General features: G+C 34.4%; 1 protein-coding gene across 1 annotated transcript; it reads left to right on the forward strand.

Annotated features, from left to right (window-relative positions):
• Nucleotides 1–17,903: 17,903 nt before the first annotated feature.
• LOC133039727 (uncharacterized) lies at nt 17,904–20,855 on the forward strand. The gene is made up of 2 exons (XM_061118657.1): nt 17,904–19,097; nt 20,688–20,855. Exons 1-2 carry the CDS (start codon nt 17,904–17,906, stop codon nt 20,853–20,855), a joined length of 1,362 nt encoding a protein of 453 aa, XP_060974640.1.
• Nucleotides 20,856–21,320: the final 465 nt, after the last annotated feature.

Genomic DNA, 21,320 nt, shown 5'->3' on the forward strand with positions numbered 1-21,320 from the left:
AGCCATCTCTTTCCCTGAGTTAAACACGATAGAAATTAGGTTTTGAGTTCTATTTTCGTACACCAAAAACCGAGAGAACCAACGAGAGAGAGAGAGAGAGAGAGAGAGAGAGAGAGAGAGAGAGCACGTATACGGCGTATACGATACCGAAAAATTTCATTTCTTCAAGCAGAGTGCAATCTGGGTGAACGTGGGGGTTTGAGATCACTTATATACAACCTAAGGAAGCTTTTTAACGTGGTATAAGGGGCGGAGGTCCTCGTTTCGAGATTCTCCATTTTTGAAGCTTCAAAGGTGCGGCTTGAATACGGACTCGAATTCGAACGTGTTTAAGCTTGTTCTTGGGTCAAGGGAGGTTATATATGAGTGCATGGGACCCTAAGGATTATTTTGACGTAAGAAAACGGAGCTTTAACGTCCAAAACGAAAAACTAACATTTTGACTCCATTAAAGACGGTACACCGTCAACGAAGAAGACGACCCCGATCTGCCTTCTCCGATCACTTTTCTTGATCATTTTGAGGTCCTGAGCACTGTGGAGAGCTTCCCCAATCGAAAGGACGCTTCAAGAGCAATCGGAGACAAAGTTACACTTTACCGGCGACGAAACCGACGAGAACGCCGGCGACCACGTTCTGACCGTTTCTGAGGTGTTTTTCTTAGATATTTTTATATATTTTGATTCCTTATTTTATTCTAAGGTGCTTGGTGAAGTTTCATAATTTTCTGAATTTATTTGGAATTATTGTGAATTATTTAGTATATTTCATAGATTAATTATGAAAAATACTTAGGTTGCTCAGAAAAATCTAGATTTATTTTATATGATGGGCTATGGTATATAAACTGTTATAAAATTGGTAGATTGAATTTTCAGGCGATTATGTATTTTTCATGAATTATTGATGTCATTTCTTATTTTAATTATGAAAAATACCTAGGTTGCTTAGAAAATTCAAAGAAAATTATTTATGACTTAATATAGATTATAAACTATGTTAGAAGAGTTAGATTTGGTTTTTAATCAATTTTGGTATTTTTCATGAATTTACTTAATTAATGCTTAAGTTAATTATGAAAAATAGATAAGTGTTGTTAAAATAGTAAAATGTATTTTTTTTAATACCATTTACTGCCTATGATATCAAAAGGAATAGGTTTTATTATTTATTAGTTGCTGTAGGTATTTTTTATAATTATTGGTGATTAATTAACTATTTATTTGGGTTGTAATGAGAATAAATAGTATTTTAGTAAATTTTACGTAAAAATGTGTTGTATGAATTCATGTTTTATGTTAAGAATGTTTGTTTGAGTGCATGCAATATGTTTGTGTGAATCAATATAATAAATGCTTATGTATGGTGTGTCATGCAAGTGAAATAGACCTATGTGTTACGTATTTTTACGTATTTTTACGTAAGTTTCTGTATGGGTTTAGAGATTCATACTTGAATGTATTTTGAGTGTATTGTTGTGTTAATGAATATTTAGGATCTTGTTCTCAACAAGGAAATTCGTTGAGGTGCTCGAGGTAGCAAGTGTGGTCTTAGCAACTGAGGTAAGAAGAGTGGACATTTGTGCACAGGGTGTATGTTATGCATACAACTTGGGTTGGTTTGCTATTCAATTTGATTGTGTTGTGATTTCCTTATATTTTGTGAGCATCGTTAGTATGAGAATAATATTAGGGTCTTGCTGCTTGTGTGAGCATAACACTTGCAGGTTATAACTTTATCATGGGTGAGTACAACTTATGGTAATTAATTGCCCTGTTGGATGCCATGTGTGAGAATAACACAAGGCAGGGCAGGTTACCTCATGTCTGATCAACATGAGTGTATGGTTGATTATCGTATGTGAGTATAATGTGCGATATGAGACTTGATTTGTGCATGTGAGAACAACATGCGTTGTGGATATATTTATGGAATGTGAATTACTGTTGATTAATATTAAAGAGTAACTTATGTCAAGTAACCAGTTAGGAGGGTTATGTCCTACATAGCTCTTCTTACTGGGCGTTAGCTCACGGGTACTCTGTGTGCAGGTAAGGGTAAGGCTAAGTAGTGAGAATGAAGAGCTCGAGGTGTGGACCGCATGTTAGGGGGCTGGCGCAGTATTTTGCTTTTAATGTTTTTAATTGCTAAAAATTTTAGAACTGTTATTTTGACTTAACTAGTTCTTATTTAAGTTTACAGTACTAAAAGTATTTTGTTTTAAACAATGAGATCTCATGCTTACATATTTTTCAATAAAGAAGTGTTTATTGTCTTTATCTTATTAAATTGTTTTATACGAACTATCCTATGTGACATCCCGGGAAATTGGGGTGTTACAATATGGTATCAGAGCAATACGGTCTTAAAGAATGTGGTTAGCCCTAACATGTAAAGTTCACCGCCATGAGACGAGCTCGACTCACTGTACTGTAAGTGGTTATTACTTATAATTAAGTTGCCTTAAATTTCTGCATGCGAGAGGGTAACATTATTTTCATGTAAAATTGATGATCAAAATGATCTTGATGTGTTTTGGTTTGTGTGGTTCAGGAGTTTAGAAATGCCTCCTAGAAGGTCAGTTAGAGTGGGTCGAGGTCGAGGTCGAGGTCGAGGCCAAGGCCGAGATAGAGGCCGAGATGACGGAGGGATCAATGAACCATCTCCAGCACCACAGGGATGGGAAGAGCGCCTTGCCGCACTGGAAGGAATCATTCATAGGCAGGATGAAGAACTTCGTCAGCTGAGACATCAACCGAAGCCGCCAGTCGAAATAAGGCAGGATGCAGAAAATAGAGACCCACCAGCTGCAGTGGTATATCCTACTACAGAGGCTAGACATGAGTTGTTAGCAGAGAGATTTCGAAAACAACACCCGCCTGAGTTTGAGGGAGGCATAGACCCGGTAGTGGCTGAGGAGTGGATAAGTCGCATAGAAAGCATTTTGCAGATGCTAAGGGTGGATGGGAATGACCAAGTGAAGTGTGCATCTTACATGCTGAGGAAAGATGCTCGTATCTGGTGGGAGGTGGTGGAACAAACAAAGGATGTAGATACCATGAACTGGGATGATTTCAAAAGGGTCTTTAATGAGAAGTATTATAACTCAGCAGTTCTAGCAGCTAAGGTCGATGAATTTACTGGATTAGTCCAAGGGAGCCTTACTGTGACTGAGTATGCACAAAAATTTGATAGATTGGCGAAATTCGCTCCAGGTCTGGTACCTACTGATAGAGTGCGAGCGCATAGATTTGTGGAAGGCCTGAAACCAATGGTTGCTCGAGATGTGGAAATTGTGTTAAGGGGTCAATTCGGTTATGCTCAAGTTGCCGAAATGGCTCTTACGGCTGAGTGGAGTGAAAACAAAATTTGGAAGGAAAATGCTGCCAGGAGAGAATCTAAGAAAGGTGGAGCCAATTCTAATGACCACAAGAAACGGGGACAGGACCAGTCCGGGCAGCCAAGTCAAGACAAGAGGTACAAAAGTGATAACGACCAACGATTTAATCGCAGCAGTGGGCGAAACATTCCAGAATGCCCTAAATGTACCAAACGTCATCTCGACGAGTGTCGCGCAAAAGCATGCTACAAATGTGGAAAAGAAGGACACATCAAACTATTGGGTTTTATGCCCTAAATAAAACTCTATTTCAATGTAATCCAGATTATTCAATATCAATAAAGTAACAGAAGTATTTTTCATTCATTTGTGTATGTTTTGGTTCACTTAATCAATTGTTTGTCTATTTGATTTATAAATTCATCCAAACCCCTTTCACATACTTGATCATGTTTATTGTGTTGTCAACACAGTGGAAAGTAAACATGACTATGTGAATAAAGTATTCCTAGATTTATCAAAACATTGGGTTTTACTGATATGACAATCTACAACAGAGTTTACTTGCATTTGGAGAAATGTTATGTTCTTTCCAGAACATAGGTTAAAGTAAAGCTCAGGTTGGATGCATGGAGTATGCATTGGAATGGACCGATATTGAACTTTGAAATAGATTTTTGAAACTTACCGTAAATATCTATTCAATTCAATATCATAAGTTGATCCTAGATCACATGATCGAAATCCTGATATGGTTAGGCTCAATTTCAAGAGTTTTATTCGTGTTCTTTGATTTGTTAGTTAAGCCTAATTTTTGGTCAGGGCAATACATACATTTTGGGAACACGGTAGTGCGATTGAGTGAGAGCGCTAACATAAATATGGAATCTATAGCTTCTATCTGGCGAATAGTAAGCAAAGGGTGATTTCCTTCAAGCTTAACCAAACGAGATAAATGATTGAGTACTCATTTCACTTAGTTGAAATATCATTTATACAGGGTTAAGTGTTTTAAGGATAAAATACATTGTAGGGTGTTACGGTAATTTAGTCCCTTTACAGTGTAAATCATCCATATAGAGGATCATTGATCACATTAGGATTATAACAATGGATAACTAATGATGTGTCTATATGGTGGAACATATAGAGCATTCTATATACTGAGAGTGCAATTCTGAGTTCTATGTGTGGATTCAACGAAGAATTAATAAGTCAGTGAATTTAAGTGGTAAATTCTAGATCTGCTTATTGGAAGCTCGGATATATAGACACATGGTCCCCCCACTAGTTGAGATAATATTACTTGTAAGACTCATTTAATTGATTTTAATTAATCAATTAAAATTCTCAAGATAGACTGTGTCTATTTGAGAATTTATCACTTATTAAGGGCAAAACAGTAAATAGAGATTTTGAAGGGCATATTTATTAATTAGAAAACTTTAATTAGTTTCATTATTAATAAAATAAATGATAATATATTATTTGATAATTAATTTTAATTATTAAATAATTAGATTTGACATTTATGTGGTTGAACAAAGGAATTGGCAGTTTTTGACAAAACAGGAAACTATCAGTGTAGGAAAAGGAAAGTTGGAAAAGTGGCAAGCCTTGTTTCCACAATGCCTAGGCCGGCCACTTAAGTTCCCTTTTCCCTTTGATTTTTTCAATATTAAATGTCAATTAATTCAATCATAGCCCTGGGTGGTCTTCTATAAATAGAAGGCAAAGGCTTCAGTATTCAACACAACTGATACACAACATTATTCTGACAGAATTTTCTCTCTGAAAATTCTCTCTGAGCCGACACCCTCTCTCTCTCTCTCTATTCCTTCACTGTTTCGAAATCGATAAGTGCTAGAGTAGTGCCCACACACATCAAGTAATACCTCAATCATAGTGAGGAAGGATGTGTAGAATTCAGAAACAACAAAGAAGGACTATCGGAATCAAATCTTGATTATACTCTGCTACAGAAAGGAATCAAGGGTTAGAGATCTGAGTGGGAGGAGACATATATTCCGCAGCACCCAATGTAAGATTTCTGATACTCTTATGTGTTTAATTTTCTATCGTTTTAGAAGTTCATATTTAGGTTGTTAAATCAACATACTTGTGAGTAGATCTAAGTTCCTGGTAAAATAACTTCCAACACAAACGCAATTGCCCACTGTGGGGACAGACTGGGAACAGAGCAGAACCCAAGAAAGATGACAAGTATGTTCCAGCCAGAGTTTTTGCCATCACTCAAGCAGAAGCTGAGGCCAGTTCTTCGGTTGTATCAGGTCAGATTCCTATGGCCACCACCACTTGTAAAGTTTTGTTTGATTCTGGTGCAACTCATTCCTTTATTGCTAGCACAATTGTTATTCATATAAATGCACCGAGTGAATTATTTACTATGGGGTTTGGGACTATGTTACCATCTGGGGAGGTTGTAATCTCTAGAAGTTGGCTTAGGGGTATACCTGTCAGGATAGATGGTAGAGAATTATTTGTAGACCTGATTGTATTAGATTTATTTGATTTTGATGTAATCCTGGGCATGGATTTTCTTACCAAATATGGAGCATCAATTGACTGCAAGCAAAAGAAAGTTGTTTTCACACCAGAAGATGGAGAGACATTCGAGTTCAGGGGGTAGGAAAGAAACCCCACACCCCTATTATTTCGGCAATGAAGGCTGGGCAACTATTGCAGCGTGGGTGCTTAGGGTATCTAGTTAATGTGGTTGATGACACCAAGAAAATTGAAAGAAAGCCGGAGGAAACACGGGTAGTTTCTGAGTTTCTTGATGTATTTCTAGAGGAGTTACCCGGGTTGCCACCACACAGAGAAATCAAATTTGTGATAGAATTAGTGCCCGGGACGGCACCAGTTTCCCGCGCACCATATAGAATGGCACCATCTGAATTGAAAGAACTCAAAATACAGTTGGAAGAATTGTTTAAGTTAGGGTTTATCAGACCTAGCTACTCTCCGTGGGGGGCACCAGTTCTATTTGTTAAAAAGAAAGACGGTACTATGAGAATGTGCATAGATTACCGAGAACTGAACAAGGTGACTATAAAGAATCGGTACCCATTACCGAGGATTGACGATCTGTTTGACCAACTTCAAGGGAAAAAGGTGTTTTCTAAGATTGATCTTCGTTCAGGATATCATCAGCTAAGAATCAAAAATGAAGACATACCGAAGACAGCCTTCAGAACGAGATACGGGCATTATGAGTTCATGGTGATGTCATTTGGACTTACAAATGCCCCAGCAGCTTTTATGGACCTCATGAACCGAGTCTTCAAGGAATATCTGGATCAGTTTGTCATTGTATTCATAGATGATATATTGATTTATTCAAAGACAGAGGAGGAACATGAGGAGCACTTACGCTTGACCTTGCAGCGACTGAGAGAACATCAATTGTATGCCAAGTACAAAAAATGTGAGTTCTGGTTGTCCGAGGTTGCATTTTTGGGCCACATTGTCACTAACGGGGGAATAAAAGTAGATCCTACCAAGGTTGCTGCAGTGAAAGAATGGCCTAGACCAAAGACCGCCTCAGAGGTTCGAAGCTTTTTGGGTTTAGCATGCTATTATAGAAGGTTTGTTGAGGGGTTCTCAAAAATAGCAACACCCTTAACAGAATTAACTAGGAAGAATCTAAAATTTTCCTGGTCAGACAAGTGTGAGCAAAGCTTCCAAGAGTTGAAGAATAGACTTATTTCGGCACCAATCCTCAGTTTACCAACAGAAGAGGGACAATTTGCGGTATATTGTGATGCATCTAAACAAAGGTTGGGTTTGTTGGGTTTTATGCCCTAAATAAAACTCATTTCAATATAATCAGATTTACTTATTAATATAGATCAGAAATAACATTTAATGTTGCATGGTTCACATGATTTATTTCATGATTATATGTACATAATGTATAGATTCATCTGAAACCCTTTTCACATACTTGATCCTGTTTATTGTGCTGTCAACACATTGGAAAGTAAACATGACTATGTGAATAAAGTTTCCTAGATTTATCAGACACAGGGTTTTACTGATATGATAATCTACAACAAGAGTTTACTTGTATTTGGAGAAATACTATGTTCTTTCCAGAACATTGGTTAAAGTAAAGCTCAGGTTGGATGCATGGAGTATGCATCGGAAGGGACCGATATTGAACTTTGACTTAGATTTATTAAACTTACCGTAAAATCTATTCAAGTCAATATCACCTAGTTGATCCTAGATCAAATGATCTTAATCCTGTTATGATTAGGCTCAATCTCGAGAGGCTATTCGTGTTCTTTGATTTGTTAGTTAAGCCTACTTTTAGGTCAGGGTGATACGTCCATTTTGGGAACACGGTAGTGCAATTGAGTGGGAGCGCTAGCATAAACATGGAATCTATAGCTTCTATCTGGCGAATAGTAAGCAAAGGATGATCTCCTTCGAGCTTGACCAAACGAAAATAAATGGTGGAGATCTCATTTCACATAAGCTGAAATATCATTTATACGGGGTCAAGTGTTTTAAGGATAAAATACATAGTAGGGTGTTACGGTAATCTAATCCCTTTACAGTGTAGATCATTCATATAGAGGATCATTGATCACATTAGGATTATAACAATGGATAACTAATGATGTGTCTATATGGTGGAACATATAGAGCATTCTATATACTGAGAGTGCAATTCTAAGTTCTATGCGTGGATTCAACGAAGAATTAATAAGTTAGTGAATTTTAGTGCTAAATTCTTGATCTACTTATTGGAAGCTCGGTTATATAGACCCATGGTCCCCCCACTAGTTGAGATAATATTGCTTGTAAGACTCATGTAATTGGTTTTGATTAATCAATTATAATTCACAAGTTAGACTATGTCTATTTGTGAAATTTTCACTAAGTAAGGGCGAAATTGTAAAGAAAGAGTTTATAGGGGCATATTTGTTAATTATGATACTTTGTATGGTTCAATTAATAAATATGTTAAATGACAATATTATTTAATAATTATTTATAGTTATTAAATAGTTAGAATTGGCATTTAAATGGTTGAATTAGAAAATTGGCGTTTTTGAGAAAATCAGATGCAGAAAAGATAAAACTGCAAAACTGCAAAAAGTGAGGCCCAAATCCACTTGTATAGGGCCAGCCACTTTTGTAGGAATTTAAACTGATTTTTTGATTATTTTAATGCCAAATAATTCAAACCTAACCCTAGTGGAATGCTATAAATAGATAGTGAAGGCTTCAGGAAAAACACACTTAAATTTTCTATTTTTCCTTCAGAGAAAAACCTGAGCCTTTCTCTCTCCATATCTTTAGCTGCCACTTCTTCTTTCTCTTCCCTCTTGAATTTCGAAATTCTTAGTGTATGAGTAGTGCCCACACACAGCAAGTGATACCTCAATCATAGTGAGGAAGATCGTGAAGAAAGACATTCAGCAGAAGGAGGTTTCAGCATCAAAGATTCAGAGAAAGAGATCCAGGTTCAGATATTGATAATGCTCTGCTACAGAAAGGAATCAAGGGCTAGATATCTGAACGGAAGGAGTCATTATATTCCGCTGCACCCAATGTAAGGTTTCCTAAACTTTATATGTGTTTATTTCATCGTTTTAGAAAGTTCATATTTAGGGTGTTAATCAACATACTTGTGAGTAGATCTAAGATCCTGGTAAAATAATTTCCAACAGGGTTGTGTTCTAATGCAAGAAGGAAAGGTAATTGCTTACGCTTCAAGGCAATTAAAAGAATATGAACAGAGATACCCGACACATGACCTAGAGTTAGCCACAGTGGTTTTTGCACTAAAAATTTGGCGTCATTATCTCTATGGAGTGAAATGTGAAATCTACACCGATCATAAGAGTTTAAAGTACTTTTTCACCCAGAGGGAGTTAAACATGAGGCAGAGGAGGTGGTTGGAGTTGGTCAAAGACTACGACTGCGAGATAATGTACCATCCTCGTAAAGCCAATGTGGTAGCGGATGCACTCAGCCGTAGAGGTCCAGGACTAGTTTCCACTTTACAAAGAGTATCAAGGGAATTAATGGAAGACATGGAACGAGCTGGTATAGAGTTTATTACAGGGCAGCTTGCAAAGGTCACACTTCAATAAACTTTGTTAGAAAGAATTAAGGAGGGGCAGACGACAGATCAAAAGCTCAGTGAACTAAAGCAAGAAATTTTGAATAGTAATGCCAAAGATTATGAAATATCAGACACGGGATTAATTCGATTCAAGGGACGAATTTATGTGCCCGATAATGATGAGCTCAAGAAGGGGATATTGGAAGAAGCTCATACTACACCTTATTCAGTTCACCCCGGGACCACTAAAATGTACCATGACCTGAAAGCATTGTATTGGAGGCCTGGTATGAAAAAGGATGTAGATGAATTTGTGGCGAAATGTTTAACATGTCAACAAGTCAAAGCAGAGCATCAAAGACCAGCAGGATTACTACAGCCACTGAAACTCCCTGAATGGAAGTGGGAAGAGATTTCCATGGATTTTGTGACTGGGTTACCTAAGACTACAAAGCAGCATGACGCCATTTGGGTAGTTGTCGATAGGTATACAAAATCTTCCCATTTTCTACTAGTACGCATGACTTACTCCATGGACCATTTTGCTGAACTTTATGTGAATGAGATTGTGAGATTACATGGGGCACCGTATTCTATTGTTTGTGATCGAGATGCTCGGTTTACTTCATCTTTTTGGGAAAGCTTACAGAGAGCAATGGGAACTCGATTGAAGTTCAGTACTGCATATCATCCAGAGACAGATGGTCAGACTGAGAGAACAAATCAGATCTTGGAAGATATGTTGAGGGCGTGTGTGACAGATTTCCAAGGATCATGGAGCAAATACCTGGCTTTGATTGAATTTTCTTACAACAACAGCTATCAGTCTACTATCGGGGTAGCACCCTATGAGATGTTGTATGGAAGAAAATGCAGGTCTCCACTGCATTGGGATGAGTTGGGAGAGAACAAACTCTTAGGGCCAGATGCAGTTCAGCACACTAACGAAGCTATTCAGAAGATCAGGGCTAGAATGATCACAGCTCAGAGCAGACAGAAATCTTACGCAGACCTGAAGCGGAGGGACATTGAGTTCGAAGTGGGTGATCATGTGTTTCTTCTAGTGACACCACGAAAAGGACTCTCGGTGAAGAGATTTGGCAAGAGAGGGAAACTAAGTCCCAGATATGTTGGTCCATTTTAGATATTGGACAGAGTGGGCAGTGTAGCTTATAGAATAGCTTTACCACCATCATTATTTGGGGTGCACAATGTATTTCATGTATCTCAACTCCGGAAATATGTGTCAGACCCATCACATGTTTTGAGCTATGAAACACTGGGTTTGCAGGAAGATTTGTCCTACAATGAACGTTCAGTAAAGATTCTTGATCAAAAAGATAGAATTTTGAGAAATAAGACAATTACCTTGGTGAAAGTCCTATGGAGAAACAGTGTGGTTGAGGAAGCTACTTGGGAGCTAGAGTCTGATATGCGAGAACAATATTCAGAATTATTTGAGTAAAATTTCGGGACGAAATTTTCTTTTAGAGGGGGATAATTGTAATATCCGCTAACTCTGAAAGGGTACTTTTGTAATTTTATTTAGCTGAGAGTATTTTTATTATTTTACATATTTATGGACTTAAATATGTATGAGATTTTTTTGTGATGATATAATATTTGATATTATTGGCATGTGCATAATGCCTAATAAATATATATATATCTGGATATTAATATATGGGTGTGTGAATTGTTTGATTTTAGTACATATTATTATTAGTGTGGGAATAATAATAATGATGAATGTTAACTTATAATAATATTGGGATTATTATTTTGGTCTAATAATATGGGTAAATATTATTATAGTGTTAACGGATATATTTAACATTATTATTATTATTATTATTCTTATTATTATTATTAACGTTAGTATTATTATTATCATTATTAATATTATTTTTATTATTATTATTATTATTATTAAGTTGAAGTTGTTAATGTACGTATATACATACGAAACTGAATATATTGTTGAACGTATATACGCACGAACCGAACGACTATTTTTGTGGAATAAGAATCGCTCCACTTCGGTTCAAAGCTATCTCTTTGCTTGAGTTTAAACACGATAGAAATTAGGTTTTGAATTCTATTTTCGTACACCAAAAACAGAGAGAACCAACGAGAGAGAGAGCACGTATACGATACCGAAAAATTTTATTTCTTCAAGCGGAGTGCAACCTGGGTGAACGTGGGGGTTTGGGATCACTTATATACGACCTAAGGAAGCTTTTTAACGTGGTATAAGGGGCGGAGGTCCTCGTTTCGAGATTCGCCATTTTTGAAGCTTCAAAGGTGCGGCTTGGATACGGACTCGAATTCGAACATGTTTAAGCTTGTTCTTGGGTCAAGGGAGGTTATATATGAGTGCATGGGACCCTAAGGATTGTTTTTGACGTAAGAAAATGGAGCTTTAACGTCCAAAACAAAAAACTAACATTTTGACTCCATTAAAGACGGTACACCGCCAACGAAGAAGACGACCTCGATCTGCCTTCTCGGATCACTTTTCTTGATCGTTTTGAGGTTCTGAGCACTGTGGAGAGCTTCCCCAATCGAAAGGACGCTTCAAGAGCAATCGGAGACAAAGTTACACTTTACTGGCGACGAAACCGACAAGAACGCCGGCGACCACGTTCTGACCGTTTCTGAGGTGTTTTACTTAGATATTTTTGTATATTTTGGTTCCTTATTTTATTCTAAGGTGCTTGGTGAAGTTTCATAATTTTTTGAATTTATTTGGAATTATTGTGAATTATTTAGTATATTTCATAGATTAATTATGAAAAATACTTAGGTTGCTTAGAAAAATCTAGATTTATTTTATATGATGGGCTATGGTATATAAACTGTTATAAAATTGGTAGATTGAATTTTTCAGGCGATTATGTATTTTTCATGAATTATTGATGTTATTTTTTATTTTAATTATGAAAAATACCTAGGTTGCTTAGAAAATTCAAAGAAAATTATTTATGACTTAATATAGATTATAAACTTTGTTAGAAGAGTTAGATTCGGTTTTTAATCAATCTTGGTATTTTTCATGAATTTACTTAATTAATGCTTAAGTTAATTATGAAAAATGGATAAGTGTTGTTAAAATAGTAAAATGTATTTTTTTAATACCATTTACTGCCTATGATATCAAAAGGAATAGATTTTATTATTTATTAGTTGTTGTAGGTATTTTTTATAATTATTGGTGATTAATTAACTATTTATTTGGGTTGTAATGAGAATAAATAGTATTTTAGTAAATTTTACGTAAAAAGGTGTTGTATGAATTCATGTTGTACGTTAAGAATGTTTGTTTGAGTGCATGCAATATGTTTGTATGAATCAATATAATAAATGCTTATGTATGGTGTGTCATGCAAGTGAAATAGACCTATGTGTTACGTATTTTTACGTAAGTTTCTGTATGGGTTTAGAGATTCATACTTGAATGTATTTTGAGTGTATTGTTGTGTTAATGAATGTTTAAGATCTTATTCTTAACAAGGAAATTCGTTGAGGTGCTCGAGGTAGCAAGTGTGGTCTTAGCAACTGAGGTAAGAAGAGTGGACATCTGTGCACAGGGTGTATTTTATGCATACAACTTGGGTTGGTTTGCTATTCAATTTGATTGTGTTGTGATTTCCTTATATTTTGTGAGCATCGTTAGTATGAGAATAATATTAGGGTCTTGCTACTTGTGTGAGCATAACACTTGAAGGTTATAACTTTATCATGGGTGAGTACAACTTATGGTAATTAATTGCCCTGTTGGATGCTATGTGTGAGAATAACACAAGGCAGGGCAGGTTACCTCATGTCTGATCAACATGAGTGTATGGTTGATTATCGTATGTGAGTATAATGTGCGATATGAGACTTGATTTGTGCATGTGAGAACAACATGCGTTGTGGATATATTTATGGAATGTGAATTACAGTTGATTAATATTAAAAAGTAACTTATGTCAAGTAACTAGTTAGGAGGGTTATGTCCTACATAGCTCTTCTTACTGGGCGTTAGCTCACGGGTACTCTGTGTGCAGGTAAGGGTAAGGCTAAGCAGTGAGAATGAAGAGCTCGAGGCGTGGACCGCATGTTAAGGGGCTGGCGCAGTATTTTGCTTTTAATGTTTTTAATTGCTAAACATTTTGGAACTGTTATTTTGACTTAACTAGTTCTTATTTAAGTTTACAGTACTAAAAGTATTTTGTTTTAAACAATGAGATCTCATGCTTAGATATTTTTCAATAAAGAAGTATTTATTGTCTTTATCTTATTAAATTGTTTTATATGAACTATCCTATGTGACATCCCGGGGAATTGGGGTGTTACACGCGAGTCCATAGTTCAAATATTTTTTCAATAAATTTGTAATATGTTGATTTTTTTTAGAACATCTCCAATGGAAGATGTAAAAATTGATTGATATTTGGTATAAATAATGATTTTCTGACATTTTTGTATCAATTTTTACTATTATGCTCCAATGTATTATTATAGATTTTAATGCAAAATTTAATATATCATTAAATGTTCATCTAACAATTTTTTAAAAATATAAAATAATAATGCAAATAAACATGCTAACTAAACTTTTATAATAAAATATTAAAAATGACATAATAGTAATTAATTATAAAATCATAGCATTCATTGTAATGCAAATTTTGCATTATACTATATTGTGATTTAAATTTAGATCACTTTTTATTATGTGAGATATTTGCATCATAATTTGACACACCATTAGAGTAGACTTTTGACAAAGTGAGCTACATTTTATATTTGCAGTACTTATTTGCATCTCCATTCGAGATGTTCTTAGTCTTCATTGTTTTTTGTAAATTAACAAGGGCCAAAATTATTTATTAATTTGTTGCTCTTAAAAATATTTAAGATATTTTACACATATTTTATTTTTGTAAAATAGAATACTTTAGATTTTTTTTAAAAGAGAAATAATCAATACATAAAATACCTAAGGTTTTTATTAAGTTTATTTTTTTAATAATGAAGTATACATGTGTAAATAGAAATATAAAATTATTAATAATTTTATTACAGTTATAAATTATAGATAAATATTGTCTCAATTTAATTATATATACTAATAAATTCATTTATTATATGGTATGATTATTAGTATATATATTGGCTATATAATTATCAAATGCAAAATATTCACTTAAAAGAATAAAGAAACCTTATTATTTTAAAATTACAATTGTAATTAGAGACTTTAATAAAATAATTACCTCCACAAATATTTCACATAAGATAAAATATCAATTGGATGACAAACTTATTTAGCATTAATCTTAAGAAGTAGTGTAGTGTAATGCGTTACTTGTTATATCAATATATTTTTTTTTTTGTAATTTAATATGTTTTGAAACTAATTATCACTACAAGAAAAGGCATTTTTACCGGCGCAGTTCGTCAAATGCGCCGGTAAAGGTTGTCGAGATACAAGAAAATCTGAAATTCCACTTGCATTTAGGCTTCACTTTTGCTGGCGCATTACTGCACCGGTATTAAAACGTTTTGCCGGCGCAATAATGAATATGCGCCGGTAAAAGTGACCCAATGAAGCGCCAACAGACGCGAGAAGTTTGCCGCCTTTCATTTCATTTATTATGGCACTTGTTCACTTTTACCGGCGCACAATTGCGCCGGTAAAAGTGCCAAAAAAAATAGAGGGAAACTTCCCGCGTTGATTTCCTTGGTAGGTGGGAATACTTTTACCAGCGCACCATTGCGCCAATAAAAGTGTTAAAGGAAACGTGTGGATTTTAATGTGATAAGTGGGGATACTTTTACCGGCGCACAATTGCGCCAGTAAAGTATTTACTTAAACGCGCGTTTTGGCTAATTAGGTCAAATTTTATTTAAACACTTTTACCGGTGCAATTGGATGCGCCGGTAAAAGTATATATATGAATCAGGAGCACGAAGCCCCCTTCTTCTCCTTCATTTTTCCTTTTTTTTTCAGGTTTTGCAGAGAAAACCTCCCAGCCCCCTTCTTCTCAATCTCTCTTCGATTCTCTTCTATTCTCTATCAATCTCTCTCAATTTCTATCTCATTCTCTCAATCCCCCTCAATCCCTCTCAATCCCTCTTTTTTTCTGTTCAAAAAAACCACCACCACCACTGTCGGCCACCACCACCACCGTCGACCACCACCACCATCGACGGCGGCCGAGCTACGCCAGCCACCACCGCAGACCACCAAGCCCCACCTCCTCCAATTTATTTAAGGTATTTTTTATTTTTTTTAATTTTGATTTTTTTTTAATGTTTATGTGTATGGATTTGTGTATGTATGTGTTGATTAGTGTACGTATGTATGTATGTATTTCTGTATGTATGTGTATGTATATTTATTTGGGTATAAATGTATGTATGTATGTGTATAAATACATGTATGTATGTATATGTATGTGTATGTGAGATTAGGTATATATATATGTGTATGTATGTGTATGTGTTTGTGTATGTGGGTGTGTATATATATGTGTGTATATGTATGTATGTATGTATGTATGTGTGTATGTATTTATGTGTATGTGTATGTGGGTGTGGGTGTGTATATATATGTATGCATGTATTTGTATGTGTATATTGGTGTATGCATATATATATGTATGTATGTAAATATGTATGCATATATGTGTGTGTAAATATATATGTATATGTGTGTGTATGTGTGTGTATAAGTGTATGTGAGTGTGTGTGAGTGTATGTGTATGTGTGTATATGTTTAAGTTTAGGGTAATGAATATGTGATAAAATTTTTAAATTTTTATAGGTATTAAATTTTTAATTTGGTTTTACTTTTTTATGGAATTAGGTCCGTGTTCGACCGGTCTGGATTACCGTTAGCTGCCTGAAGTTGTCATTTTTGCACTCGATTCAGGTATGTTTTTTTGCTTTCGCTTAGTACGTAGTAGTGTTTTTTATTAGTTAATATGTCTATGCATGTTAGAGAAGTAGGTTCTGTAATAAAATTGACTGCTGTTGGATGGGTGGATATTATTTGTTTGTGTATATATTGTCTGGAAATATTTGTTTGTGTTATTTATAGGTATTAAAAATTTTGGGTTTACACTTTTTAAGCCGTTATGCTGCCGAAATTTTAGTAGAGAAAATGCGAAATTAATTGAATGTTTAAATGAAATAAAATTGAAATTGAAATTGAAAATATGTAATTAAAAAGTTAGTAAAATAATACTTTTTTTAAAAAAAAAAAATATTTTCAATGTAAATAATAAATAATTAGGAAAATATTTAATTATGAAATGTAACATATATTTTTAAATATAATAAAATGATATTATTAGTTTTAATAAGTTACTAATTTTAATTTAATTAATAAATTATTAAAAAATTAATAAATGATTGACAAAAAAATTAAAGAATGTAATATATAATTGAAAATATAATAAAGTGGTATTAAAATTTTTTAAAAAGTGAGTACTTTTAATTTAAATAAAAAATGATTAAAAAATAATAAAAATAAAAAAAATGTAATGTATAATTTAAAATATAATAAAGTGATATTATAAATTTGAAAAAGTTAGTAATTTTAATTTAAATAATTAATTATTAAAAAAATAATAAAAGTGAAAAATGTAACATATAATTTAAAATATAGTAAAGTGATATTATAAATTTTAAGAAGTTTTTAATTTTAATTTAAATAATAAAAGATTAAAAAAATAATAAAAATGAAAAAAAATGTAATATATAATTTAAAATATAATAAAGTGATATTATAAATTTAAAAAATTTGTAATTTTAATTTTAATAATAAAAGTGAAAATGTAATAAAGTGATATTATAATAAGTATAAATGAGCATAAGATATTGTAAAGTATATGATAAGATATTGTAAAATAGCATAAAATTAAATTTGTATTATCTTTTCTTGATCTCTTTGGTTATACACCAAAGATAGGATTTAACAATTGTATTTGTATTATCACATAGTGATAATTTTTTTTTTAATTTTACACATGCACGAAATACCTTAGACCCGTTTGGAGAGGCTGAGTCAGTAAGGACTCTTAAATACGCTTCTCCAAATTATCCAGGACTGTTTGTCCACATGGATAGTTTGGGCTTGTTTTATACTTATAGTATGATCTATTGCTTATTTCATTATTTCATTAGTAGATATTTTGGTACAATGTCTTCTTACACGTTCTTGTAAGTCGGCAAACTTAATTACTACAAGTTTGCTAACTTATAAGAACTGTAGGGAGGTGCTGCCGAAATTTTTACAAAAATGAAATAATCTTAAGAGCGTAGATTGTACTATATGTATATTACAAACCTGAATGGGATAGGTTCTTTACCCTTTTAGTAATGGAGTGAAAAGGTGGATTAGGACACTTGCACATTTTGTTGTTTGTTTTTAAATTTTTTTTGTTAATTACTTCATAGTGGAAGATGCCTACCAACCGAAGTTGGATGAAGGCGCACCGGCGCTCTACAGAGTTTCGAAGTGGCATTGAGGAGTTCGTTGCGGTAGCAACGAACCACGTGAATTCTGACGGATTAGCTCGATGCCCATGCATGCGGTGTTTGAATGTGAATTTTCACACACCTGCAACTATAAGGGTTCATTTATTTCTCAGCGGGATCCAACCTTCGTACAACCCCTGGTATTTCCACGAGGAGACTTTCTCGCAGCCCGCAATTGAACTTCCTGAAAATGACGAAGAGGAAATGGCAGATGTGTTGGCGGACATGTTAAGAGGGGACCCTGGGTTTAACGAATCTGCTAACACGACTGATTCTTTCAATGAACCCCCTATCAACGACAACAATAAGTTTGATGACTTGCTTAAGGAGATGGAGGCTGAGTTATATCTAGGTTGCAAAAAATCAGCCCTCAATGCACTGGTAAAGCTTATGCACTGCAAGGTTTTGAATAGGTGGAGTAACCACTCTTTTGATATGTTGTTGTCCATCTTGATTGATCTATTTCCGGAGGGGACAAAATTACCGAAGTTGCATTATGAGTCGAAGATGCAATTGCGCAATCTAGGTTTGGGTTACGACTCAATAGATGTGTGCAAGTATAATTGTGCTATTTTCTGGAAGGAGAATGAGAAGAAGGAGTTTTGCCCTGTATGTGGCGAATCACGATGGGTGAAAAGAAAGGGTAAGGGGAAAAAAGTTCCTCACAAAGTTATGCGTTACTTCCCACTCACACCTAGACTAAAACGATTATATTGCTCAAGACACACTGCAGAGGATATGCGTTGGCATTACTCGCAGAGACCAAAAGAAGACGGTGTGCTTAGGCATCCTGCGGATGTTGAAGAATGGAAGCAGTTTGACCGCCTTCATCCGTCTTTTGCTGTTGAACCTAGAAATGTCAGACTGGGATTGGCGACTGACGGTTTTAATCCATTTGGCAACATGAGCAACTCTTACAGCCTGTGGCCAGTTATTTGTGTCCCATATAATTTGTCACCGTGGAAGTGTATGAGTGCTGAATCGTTGTTGTTGACCTTATTAATTCCAGGTCCATCATCTCCTGGGAAAGACATAGATGTATTCATGAGACCGTTAATTGATGAACTGAAACAGTTGTGGGAGACGGGTGTTAAAACCCGAGATGCCTACAACGGAACTGTGTTTTCAATGCGTGCGATGTTGCGAAAATTATTAATTACTACGCAAGTGCACGCAATCAAGTAGTATACTCACGCAAGTGAGGTCGAACCACAGGGAATTGGATTAATTACTACTAAACTATACTTATAATTTTATTTGGCAAATCAAAAGTATTTATGATTGAAAAAGGAAGAAAGAAATTCAAGAAACTTAAAGAAACAAGTGAATATTAATCAAGATGAGAGAATAGGGAGACGAATCCTGTTGTTAAGTTACTAATGTTAATGTCTAATTGCTATCCTTCTCTTGAAGTGAATGACAGATTATAAATTAACCTAGCTCTTTTCAGATCTTCTAGGTTCTAAATCTCATGCTCTCTAATTAATCTCTTAATTAAACTAACATGAAATTAGCATTAAGCAATAATCTAAATGTCACAAAGGCTATATAAATACTTTCGTTTCACATCAAAACCTAGACTATCCAATTTTAGCATTCTCAATTCTCACTTTTCAGATTTCGAATTGAGATCATAAAACATGTAAAAGGTGATCAATCTTGCACATGGAAATTAAACACAAATATGAATAGTGTTCACAATCAAGATGGAGTAATGGCAATTATTCATTAACTAGGAAAAACTTAAACAACATTCATCATTCTCCCTAAATAGGAGTTTAGTTCAAAACATCCATAATCAAATCCATAATTAACATTGAAACAGAAAATAACATAGAAAAATTAAAGAGAAGAGAAAGAACTAGTTGAAGCAATTGATCCGGGTCGCCACAAGCCGCTCTTCTAGCCTCCTTCTTTGTTTCTAGGGTTCTAATTCTGAATGAACCCTAATTTTCATGCACTCTGTCTATTTAAACCAAGTCTCATCCTTAAAATTCACGAAATTACGAAACTGCCCAAAAATCCCGTCAGTGGGGTCTCCGTCGCGACTGGCAATGCCCCCGTCGCGACGGGGTTAAACTTTGAAACTTTGAGATTTTCTCTGCCAGTTCCCGTCGCGACTGGCATTTTCCCCGTCGCGACTGGAACAGGCAGAGACACCAATCTTGGTTTTTCTTCTCGATTCTTTCACCACTTGTCCTCAATTCTTGTACATACTTTCTTTAAACACCCAAAGACCTGAAACAAAAGAATCAAGCGTAAAATAGCCCTAAAACTAGAAACAAAGAGTGAAAACTAACCGAAAATACGACCCAAAACTTAGACTAATTTTAGCCTAACAAATTCCCCCAAACTAGATTCTTACTCGCCCTCGAGTAAGATAAATACTACTAACTACGATGACGACATTACCCGCCTATAGAACTGTACTTTTTTTATTATCCGGTTCGAACATTTAACATTTTGTTTATATACTGATTTTAGTAGTAATTAATGTTGGTTTATCTTTTAATGTAAATTATGTTAGTTTATTTTGTTAATATAATATTATAATTATTTAAAAATATTTAATTAATTATATTTAATTAATTAATATTATAATTAATTAAATATAATTAATTTAATTTTTTTAAAAATAAAAATTAATACTTTTGCCGGCGCATTATTGCGCCGGTAAAAATGGATGAAACTATTGGCGCCAACTGTCAGATTGGCGCCAATAGTTTTGCCGGCGCACTATTGCGCCGGCAAAAGCTTATCATAGCAGGTTCATGGCGGATAAGGCCATTTTTTAACACCGGCGCTTATTTTTCACCGGCGTTATTACTCGCCGGTAAAAGGAAGTTTTACCGGCGCAGTTACTATACGCGCCGGTAAAAAGTCCTTTACCGACCAAGCTTCCCAGATAATCTTTGCCGGCGCACAACTGCGCCGGCAAAAGCTGGTTTTCTTGTAGTGTATGTAATTCAATTAGTGAATGTTTAAAAATATTTTCACCTTTTATGTATGATATAAATATATAGTTTTTTTTTTAAAAAAAAAAATTAAACATCTTATATCTATTCTATATAAAGTGTGCCTATATAACAGAATTATTGGTTTATGAGAAATTCATGGGTGACTTTTTATTTATATTAAAAATAAAATAGTTTATTATTAAAAATAAAATAGTATGAGAAATTCATGGAACAGAATTCTTGGTTTATGAGAAATTCATGGGTGATTTTTTATTTATAATGAAAATAAAATAGTTTATTATTAAAAATAAAATAGTTTATGAGAAATACATGGGTCACTTTTTATTTATATATAATAAAATAAATAAAATAACTCTCATTAAAT

The sequence above is a fragment of the Cannabis sativa genome, chromosome 7 (genome assembly GCF_029168945.1).
Source record: "Cannabis sativa cultivar Pink pepper isolate KNU-18-1 chromosome 7, ASM2916894v1, whole genome shotgun sequence".
NCBI classification, from domain to species: domain Eukaryota; kingdom Viridiplantae; phylum Streptophyta; class Magnoliopsida; order Rosales; family Cannabaceae; genus Cannabis; species Cannabis sativa.

Bases quoted from the DNA above. Each gene is read 5' to 3' on its own strand.
- LOC133039727 (XM_061118657.1), top strand. From the start codon at position 17,904: ATGCCTACCAACCGAAGTTGGATGAAGGCGCACCGGCGCTCTACAGAG. The intron at 19,098-20,687 runs GTGTTTTCAATG...GCCAACTGTCAG, and splicing joins GAGATGCCTACAACGGAACT to ATTGGCGCCAATAGTTTTGC.